We start from the raw sequence: 10,273 nt of genomic DNA on the forward strand, positions 1-10,273 counted from the left end.
TTTTAAAACCTGAAGTGTTGCTTTTCTTCTTAGAGACTATCACAGGAAAGCTATCATATCATCATAGAATAAGTAAGGCTGCTGATTGAGGATTGATGTGGGCTGGGAGCACAGCCCCCTCTGTTCAGCCTGTGTTCACCCAGAGGTCACCCAGGGAGCGTCAGGAAAGTGTATGACTTGGGCAGCATTTGAAACATCTGCTCTAGACACTGTATATATGGAGAAGGAGTCTGAGTTAGGGTCCAAGCAGAAGTGGAGCCAGGACTCTACTGATCAAACTGACCTTCCTCTAGCCCCTCTGTCGTTAAGCCATGGACTTTGACTTCACTACAGTACTTTCACTTTTCATAAGTATCCAATCTCCAATCTCATGATCCCAGGAAATATATCCCCTGCCTCTCACTCACCCACTGTCCCCACCACTCATCTGAGAAACCTTTCCCATGTGCTGTCTAGAATGGCTGTCACAACAAGCCCACGGCCTCTCAGAGGAGGAATCAGTCCCATTTTACAGATGGAATCACTGAGACCCCCGCTTCACGTCAGCAGCAGAGCTGGAAGGGGAACCCTGAACACAGCATCATCGCAAGAGAGCCACGCGGGCTGCAGACTCTACTGGGTGATGCTGTAGAGGAAGTGAAAACAAAATGACTGGATAAACGGTAAGCTTTGTGTAGTGTTTCAGCAGAATTTTATTATTCTTTATAAAAAATATCACCACAGTTGATTATAACAATAAAATACTTTTTCATAAGCTCAGCTTACATAATCAATATACCCACTAGCCCAAAATTTTATGGTAATCTGCTTTCTGAATCCTCTAAAGGGCTCTGTTCAGAACCGTCATTATTACCCAGTTATAAGGACACTTCAGATCACATGGTTTTGAGAGCACATGCTGTTATAATTTAAAGGTGTAATTTCAAGTTTGCTTGTAATTTATGTCACTACTATTGCCATTATAGTCAGTGATTTACGGAAGCTACGATTTATGAGTAATATTAATACAAAAAGCATTCCTAGAGATTCTGTATGGTTTGGTGGTGGGGGGGGGGGGTTGGAAAGGGAATGACACCATGAGTCACTGACACCACAGCCCAAGCAGTTGATATCCACGGACTTGCTCGCTCCTCCCACTGCCTGGCCTGCTACAAAGTCATCATTAAGGAGGAATTTTTTTTTCACTTGAGGAGAAGAACCATGTGTAAGGAAATCAGAAACCAAGGCTCCCTGGAAACTGACCAAGGGATAGATAAGTGGCCTCTGTAGTCACCACCTGCTGATATTCTTTCTCCACTCTATTCCTGGCGGTGGGGCCCAGGTCAGAGGTGGAGGTCAATCAAGGACAGTAAAAGAGAAGGGAAGTGTGTTGGCTGGGCTCCTTAAGGGTATGGTTTAAAATCAGAAAGGGAGTACATCAGGGATGCATCTTGTCTCCTTACCTTTTCAATCTCTATGCAGAACAGATCATTCAGGAAGCTGGGCTTCATGAGGAGGAATGTGGCAATAGGACTGGAGGAAGACTCATCAACAACCTGTGTTATGTAGGTGACACAACCTTGCTTTCTGAAATTCAGGACTGGTCCTTTCTGGCACCATACCCAAAGCATGCTTGCTGAAATTGAGGAGGACCTGAAGCATTTGTACAATATGGATTGAAGCTCAGCATCAAGAAAACAAAGATTCTCAACACTGGGCCAATTAGTACCATCATAATAGATGGAGAAGAGATTGAGGTTGTTAACAATTTCAGCTTGCTTGGTTCCACAATCATTTCTCTTGACACGAGCAGTCAGAAATAAAAAGACATGTTGCTTTGGGAAATTCTGTCAGGGACTTCTCTAGAGTGCTCAAGAGCAAAATTGTCTGTCTAGAGACTAAAGTGTGATCCAGGCCATGGTCTTTACAATTACTTGGTATTCAACAGAGAGCTAGACAATGACTATAAGAATGACAGAAGAAGAATTGATGCCTTCGAGTTGTGGTGCTGGAGAAGAGTGTTGAACATACCATAGACTGTCAAGAGAACTAACAGGTCTGTCCTAGAGAGGTTGAAACCAAGTTGTTCCTTAGAGGCAAGGATTTTTAAGTTCTTTCTCACATATTTTGGGTATGGTGCCAGAAAGGCCCAGTCCTGAATAAGGACATCATGTTTGGAAGAGTCGATGGACAGTGAAGGAGAGGGAGACCCTGGATAAGATGGATTGACACAATAAATGGGGTAATGTAGAATAGATGTGTCAGAGAGAGTGAGGCTGGCTCAGGATAGAGCAGCGTTCAGAGCTATTGTGCATAGGGTCACTATTAGTCATGACTGACTCGATGGCACCTAACAGCAACAAGAACTGGAGGAAAGAAGTCTCAGGGATGGAAAGGTCATACACAGACCACCATGTCCACCACTCCATGACCAGCCTTGTGAGTCTATCTGTCCGGTCCTGATGTCATCCCCATAGGCATTCTCTCTGCTGCAGAGGGTCCTCGAGGCTGACTCATGGAGGAGTTGGCAGATGGGATGCAGGGTCGCCTGGCTGCCTGGAGGTCACTGACTCTGAGGTCAAGGGATAGTAAGAGAGCACTAGGCTAGGTGTGCCTGGAGAAATGATAGTGCTGGGTGTGGGTCAAGGGCAGCTGGTCCTATGCAGGCCGAGTGCTCCTCCACTCTCCCACACCCCTACAATCTCACAGGCCCTAAGGGTGAGCAGACCTCGAAGGCTACACCGCCAGAGCCTTCTCCGCTCCTCTTTTTTTTCCTGCTGAGTGTCCATGTCATCTAGTCTCCCCTCTCCCACTGTTTTACACCTCCGCCTGCTCCATCCCACTGCCTTCCAGACCACCCCCTGCTCTCCATTCAGACTGTTTCCCCTTCATAGAGAGCTCTGCTCTACCTGCAGTCTAGAAAGAGAGGGCAGCCTTCTTGCCCTGGCCTGGCAACTTCTCAAGGTATGGCAGCAAGGGGGCTAACCTCCCTCCATGGTTGTTATTACCCTTCAAGCTGGGCAGAACTGGAGGGCAGGGCGGAGCACCTACATGAATGTGTCAGCAGGAGGCAATTGTGTATGATGGGGGGTTTCTTCAATGTCCCATCAGAGTTCCAGAGCACCTGAGGGCATGTCCCCGTGCATGTGGCTTCAGCCAGTATCTCTACTCTGAGGTATTCTGGGAAACTGGGGCAGGAGTACAGGGCTGTGGTGTCTGTGCCTGACCTGCACCCCATAGAGGAAGCCTGGGAGGTGGGGTGGGGCTGCCTACTCTATGAGCGGGGCCTCAGCTCAGGTCTAGCGCTTCATGGAGTCTTGTTCCTAAACTTGTTGCCTTATGAACCATAGCCTCATGCTCAGTGCTGAAGGCGGGGATTCTGGGGACCTGGCTGAGGAGATCTGGGTGTGCCCAAGTGGGAGGCCTTTCCTTTCGCATTCAGGTGGAGGTCACATGTTTCCCACCAGGTTTGTGACCAGCACCAGGATGCAGGTGGCTGATGGGCTGGAAGTGTCAGTGGCCAGGCCTTCTGATCTGGACCAGGCACTGGGCTAATGGAGATCCAGGGCAGAGGCAGCAAAGTTGGCTTTGGGCTCCCCACCTGCCCCCCAGCACCTGCTCCATCTGCCTGGTCACAGAACCAGCACCCTTTTTCTTGCTCAGATCCAAGAGGGAGCTAGGAACGCGTAGGGGGTGTTGGGGCAGTGTAGCCACAGGCAACCTCCTTGGGCAGCGGCTCGTAGATGTTGCAGTCTGGCATGGTGCCCCGGCAGCGGATGTTGAGGTAGCCACGGTACTTCTCATTGTACTTATGTGTCATTAAGCACAGAGTGACGTCCTTGTCACACTCGCACGTCTGCTTGTCACACTCCGTCTTGTTGAGCTCGCCTGTGGGGTGTGGGGAGAGAGCAGAGGCTGTGAGTGAAGGGGTGGCAAGCCAGCTGGGATGAGGGGAAACGGGCGAGAACATCACCTCATGGAGTCCTTTTGTCTCTCCCAAGGTGGCTGTGGACCAAAGTCACATCAGTGTCAACTGTAACCAGCCCTCTGGGTGACTACAGTGATCACTAGAGTTTGAGAAGCCCTAGCCTAGAGGTCATTATGGTTACAGCTGGGGAATAGGTTTGTCTAAGACCTGCAGTGAGGGGCAGAGCAGGAACAGACGCTCAGCAGTCAGGACCTCCACCCCATCAGTGACTCCTGTCTCTCCATCTCCCCACCTCAGACGCAGAGCCCAGAACACCCACCTAAAAGTGTGGTAGGGCTGGAGGCAGGGAATGCTTGGGAAGCACTTAACTCGGTGTTTTAGCATTTGCACTTGTTACATGCTGCCAAGTGGATTCTGACTCACAATGATCTGATAACCCAGCTAGAACTTCTCCACAGTGTTGCCTACACAGCTGCTGGGGGCTTTGAATCACCAGTCTTTCATTTAGAAGTTGAACCTAACCATTGCACCATCAGGATTCCTTTGATAAGTTCTTAATACATGGTATCCACTGCTGCCATTGCTGTTATTATTCTTAGCCTCCAGATACTGTCTGGTACAGTGTGGCTCTTAACCCTCACTGTGCAATAGAATCTGCCGGAGGCCTTGTTTAAACACAGCCCAGTGGGCCCCACCCCTTGGGCACCTGAGTCAGCAGGACTGGGCGAGTCTGAGAATTTGCTTTTCTAACAATTTTCCTGGCAATGCCATCAATGTTGGTCCAGGGAGCACACTTTAAGTCAATGGTTTGCAAACTTCCAAGCCTCTACTGGTAGATTTTTTTTTCTCTCTTTCTTTAGTGATAATCTTTGCAGAAGAGTGATATAACAAACAGCTGGAGAAAAACTTGCTTAGCATACACAGCAAAGAGCCAAAAGAGAGAACTGGGCGGGGGGGCACCTCGTACAGGGCTGCATGCTCTGGTGCCCCCAGCAGTCACTGGGACCCACTGTGAAGACCATGCTCCAAGTTTGTTCACCCTTTTTCATGGAAGTTGTCTTTTCTTGAATTACTTTAACGAAGAGACATCGCTCTCTAATCCAGCCCTTAAGTGTGAACATCAGAATATAAGGACCGCAGAGCCCTGGGCTCCCAAGTGGTTTCAAATGTTCCCAGTTCTTCGTAGGACCTTTTCCCAGAGAACAGAAGATTTGATATTCGCTGTGAAGCTGGCACTGTTGTGAGCTTCACTAAAGAACAATGTGAGGAGCCTGGTTAAGACCAGGAGGCAAAGAAAGCCCAGTGGCTGCCCAGAGAGCTGGGCACATGGTGGGACTGGCATGAAGGGGCATTTGAGGGAGGCAGGACAGGGACCCCTGGGCCTGTTAACTCAAATGTTATTTTCTTCCATCTGTTAATGGACCATGTCCATGGAAGCAGTTGTGCCAGAACTGCTCTGATCCTTTGAATCCCTGCATATGCAGGGCCCTGTGATTGGTCACGTTTTCTGGTGTGATCCCAATGACAGAACTGGAAGAGGTGAGCCTGCTCTGACTCAAAGTCTTCAGTGCATCATAGGAAAGAGGGAGGTCAGGTAGGAAGGGCTTATACAGTGCGAAGATGGGGAGCAAGCTCAAAGCTTTCAACTCCAGGCCAGTGTTTTACAAAGTTGAACTTGCAGAGGAGAAGGCTCAGAATCACCTAGGGTTATGGCTACACACGTGGCCTCCTAAGCCTCACCCAGAACTGCGGATCCAGCGTCACTCCCTAAGCCTCCCAGAGCATAAGAACCATGGAGATAAAGAACTAGATGTCTATCCCAGCCTTGTGGCTTTAACACGTTATAGAGACACACTAAAGTTCCCCATTTGTAAAAGATCAAAACAAATATAATATACCTAGTTAAATTTAGGGAGCTCTGGTGACCTAGTGCTAAGGAATTACACTGGCAATCCAAAGGTGGGAAGTTCAAATTCACCAGCTGCTCTGCAGAAGAAAGATGGACGATCTCCTGTACTATTTACAGCCTCAGAAAACTCACCGGAGGGTTTGTTACGAGTCAGTTTTGACTCAATAGTGCATAACAACATTCTTTCCCGAATATTGTACAGGTCCTACTTCACTAACTACTTCATTTTATACTGGTGGTATTTTACTTTGTACTTGTTGACATATGCTGTCAAATTGAAGCTAACTAAAAAAAAAAAACTGAAGCTAACTCATAGCTGACCCTCCAACAGGTTTTCAGGGGCTTTGTCTCACCTACTCTGGGCATGTTGCTAGGAGAGGCTATTCCTTGGAGAAGGACATCATGCTTGGAAAGGCAGAGGGATGACAGAGGAGAGGAAGACTCTTAACTTGGTGGATTGGCACAGTGGCTGCAGGAATGGGCTTGAGTGTGTCAGAGATTGTGGGGATGGCACAGGATAGGGCAGGGTTCAGGTCTGTTTTTCAGAGGACTTCTGTGAGTCATACTTGACAGCACCCAGCTACCACCACCACCAAGACCACCACCAATAGGACAGAAGTGATAACCCATCTTTCTTTTGAGGAGCAGCCGGTGGATTCAATCTGCTTGCCTTTGGTTGACCGCACAGCTCCTTACCACTAGGCCACCTGAGGGATTCAGCTAAGATGCATACTTAACCCATTCAGTGTAAGCAGATCCTGAGCAATGCTTAAGATACACTTGCATGAAAGCGTTATTTGTGTTTGTCTGAAATTCCAGTTTCATTGTTTCATCTGGCCTCCCTGCCCACTGGCCACCTCAGGGAGCTGGGTCCATGGGCCTCCCCAGGGGACGGAGGGGAGAAGAACTCACTGCAGAAAACTGTATTGTTCTCGATGGTGTATTCGTAACGGTCCACGTAGGGGTGACATCCCAGGTCAAAGAGCTTCTGGTAGCAGCAATCATGGGCATGGCAGCACCTATGGATGGGCAGAGGAGAGATGGAGTCTTATCCTCCAAGGATATCATCAAGGGTTCCAGTCCTCAGAATTTTCAGACTGAGGCCTAGAGAGAGCCAGTTACTAGCCTGAGATCATACAGCCAAGCAGTGGCAAAGCTGGGCCCAGCACCCCAGTTCCTCTGTGCCACCTTGCCTCTTGGTCCTGTCCTGCCAGGGCTCCCAGCTTTCTCCCTTGGAGCTCAGGATGCAGGAGGGCCAGGTGATGCAGCTGTGTGGCCAGGGTGTGAGAGGACTTCTGAATGGATTCAGTGGCTGCTAGTTTGTACATGATGGTCAGGAAGGGACAGAGCTCTGGAGGGTTGAATTGATACAGGAGTTTGGTGCAGGAAAGCAAATGTGTCTGTCCTTCTCACCTTGTGGGGAATGAAGCCAACTGGCCAAGGTGCATTTCTTAGACTCTCAGTGCTACCAGGCTTTTTGCTAGTTGCTATTAGGGAGATAAGAGCAGGAGAAAAAACACAGCTTCTGGGAGCTCCTAGCCTGAAGGAGGAAGCACAGTGATTGTCCAGCACCTCCAGTCTGATGGGAGCAGAAGTCACAGTTCTTGCACTAGCTATGGGATTATTGTTCCCATGTGTGCCTTTGAGCAGGTCAGAGGTCCCTTCTTTAGTGAGGGTGGAGATTAAAATGCCTTCAAGCCTGAAACCTTGGGGACAGAAGAAAAGTGTGTCCGAGGCAGCTGGAGAGGCCACAGATGAAAAGCCTAGTTCCTGATCACAAATTTGTCCCATAGCATCATCCTTTGGAAAAGGTCCCTCTTCTGTGTCTGAGGGTGGAGATAAGAGGAACCTTCTGCAGCCTGCCACCATCCCCAACAGGAGCCTGTTCGCTCCAGGACCTACCAGTCCACCTCATCCATGGGCAGGCCTCGGCCCCCGGGCCCACAGTAGCAGCCGTAGCCCACGAAGTCTCGGATGGCATTCCTCCCTGTCAGGGCTTCCACCATGGCCTGGAGGTTGAGTAGGCCGCCCTGGGTCATGGGGAGAACTGCAAGAGAACCAAGGGGACTGTCATAAGTTCAAGTGCCAAGGATGAGGTGCTGGCTGTGCTCCCACCTAAGCCCTCATAGCCCTGAGAAAACCAGTATGATGGTTAATATTCATGGAGGCTACTTACACTGTCTGAAATCCTTTCCAAGCTGATTACCCACTGAGCACTCTCACTCACTCTTTGAGGCACTGTTTTTATCCCCACTTTACAGATGTGGAGACTGAGGTTTAGAACACTTAAAGAATTTGCCCAGGTTCCTATTGTGAGAAAGTGATGAGGACAGAATGGAGACCAGATAGTCAGAGGGCAGAGTCTACACATTCAGTTCAGTGGTGTGGACATGTCAGGGAGGTGGTTAGGGAGCAGACACACTGTGAGGGTCTGTGCCAGTGCACACGCAGTTGTGAGAAATAAGGGTTTGACTCTGGGTCTTTTCCTCTCTGTCTGTCCATATGCCTCTGCTCCCTGAAGGACTCGGTGTCCCCACCATGGTCGCTGGGACAGACTCACGTCAGAAGTAACACAGAGACAATTATTAAGGGCTGATACTAGCTGGATGGTCTATTCAATGCTCTTTGACCACACTATAGTTAAAAAGCATTGATTCTTCCTCAGACTTTTGTATTCCTTGTCCAACTTTCAGATGTGTAGGGAACAACCCAAAATACTATGATTTGGATCAGGTATATCTTAGTTTTGAAACTGACATCATTTCTCTTTATCATTTTAAAGATCCTTAACAGCAGATGTTCCCAGTGTAACACGTCTTTTGACTTCTTGACTGCTGTTACCATGGGTGGTGATTGTGAGTCCAAGTAAAATAAAATTATTGACAACTTCAGTCCTTGCTCCAGATTTAGTACTAAGGAGGTAAGCTTCCAGTCCAAAAGCATGAAGTTCAAATACACCAGCTGATCTTCAGTAGAAAGATGGGCAATCTCCTGTATGATTTACAGCCACTGAAAACCTGCTGGAGGGTCAGCTGTGAGTTGATTCTAAGTCAACTACACATAACAACAACATCACGATGTTGCCAGTTGGTCCAGTGGTGAGAATGTTTATTTTCTTCATGTTGAGAAGTAATCCTTATCGAAGGCTGTATTCTTTGTAAGCATTTGAAATATTCTTGACTTTGTGTGAGCAAGATCTTGTCACTCGAAAAATGCATATTGCTGACGAGTCTTCTTTCATTCCTGATGCCACATTTTTCTGGAATGATTTGTTCAGCATATAGATTGAATAGGGATGCAGAAAGGACAAACAAGTCTGTCTTGGAGGAAGTGCAGGCCTGGTGTCCTTCGAGGCAGGGATGGTGACACTTGGTGACGCTTCTCACATCCTTTACACATGCCATCAGGAGGAGCAAATCCTTTGAAAAAGGCATCATGCTGTGACAGGTCACTGAGTAACAGAAGAACCCTCTGGAGATTGTCTGACACAGAGATCACCACAGTGGGCTTGAGGATGAAGGAGTTCCTGGCAACAGCACAGGGTAGCACAAAGTTCCAGTCTGTGGTTCATAAGGTCACTATTAGCCATAGTCAGCTCGCCAGCATCTGAAACAACTACTAGCTGGGGGCTGAACGAAGTTTACTCTGTATGTGGGTGTCATACTTACATCCAGACATGCTCATGACACTTACATATGTGCACACACACACTTTCCTCCATTGTTTGTGTACATTTACATGTGCATGAACACACACACACACACACACACACACTATTCGTCTACATGCTGTGTGTTCACACATGCACACATATACTTGCACACTTACTCTTGCACACTCTTTTTCTCTTGTCTGGGCCTCACCAGAAGCAGTTGCACAAATTTTCTGCATAGCAGAATCAACTTTGTTGACAGGCCAGGCTCGCCCACCCACTGCAGCCCCAGTCTCCTCTTTCTCCATTTCCCTTCCCCCTAGCCTCTACCGGCTCTATCACTTCCACACCTGCTTCTGACTCAGGGTTGGGCTCACTCAGGTTCTGTGGCTGGTGCTTACCTGGTGAAGCATCGCACACACACACCATGCTGAGAGTAGCTCTGTCCGCACCGTGTGGGTGAGGAGATTGAGCCTAGAAGGGTGACACCGCCTGACATAGAATCCAGATGGGAACCCAGGCTGAATGACCCGCAGCTGGGATGCTCTCTGCCCAGCAGGACCTTCTCAGCCCAGCAGGTTCTTCCAACTGTGCCCCACTTAGATGTCCCCTCCTTCATTGTTCCCCACCCAGATCCAGAACCAGGAAATGTACTGAGAGAGGATGAAAGCTAAGGAATTCAGAAACAGGAGCCTCTGTCCCATCAGGGAGAGGTATGTCTGAGTCAACCCCTGGGTTCTGTCAAAGCTCCCAGGGGCTCTGTTTTCCTCATCTGTAAAATGGGCTAGCAATCCAAATCTTGGCA

The 10,273-nt window shown here is 48.6% G+C and overlaps 1 protein-coding gene across 1 annotated transcript in view; it reads right to left on the reverse strand.

The window, feature by feature from the left end:
• Window positions 1-3,655: 3,655 nt before the first annotated feature.
• PLA2G2F (phospholipase A2, group IIF) overlaps window positions 3,656-10,273 on the reverse strand; it is a 15,437-nt gene continuing 8,819 nt past the window's right edge. Inside the window, exons 3-5 of the mRNA XM_006883677.1 lie at window positions 7,719-7,863; window positions 6,729-6,835; window positions 3,656-3,867 (exon numbers count right to left, since the gene is read on the reverse strand). Of these exons, the coding sequence (XP_006883739.1) occupies window positions 3,656-3,867; window positions 6,729-6,835; window positions 7,719-7,863 (464 nt within the window). The remainder of the gene's footprint in view (window positions 3,868-6,728; window positions 6,836-7,718; window positions 7,864-10,273) is intronic.

This window comes from Elephantulus edwardii, unplaced genomic scaffold (assembly GCF_000299155.1).
Source record: "Elephantulus edwardii isolate Elephantulus edwardi_28Jun2011 unplaced genomic scaffold, EleEdw1.0 scaffold00028, whole genome shotgun sequence".
Taxonomy (NCBI): domain Eukaryota; kingdom Metazoa; phylum Chordata; class Mammalia; order Macroscelidea; family Macroscelididae; genus Elephantulus; species Elephantulus edwardii.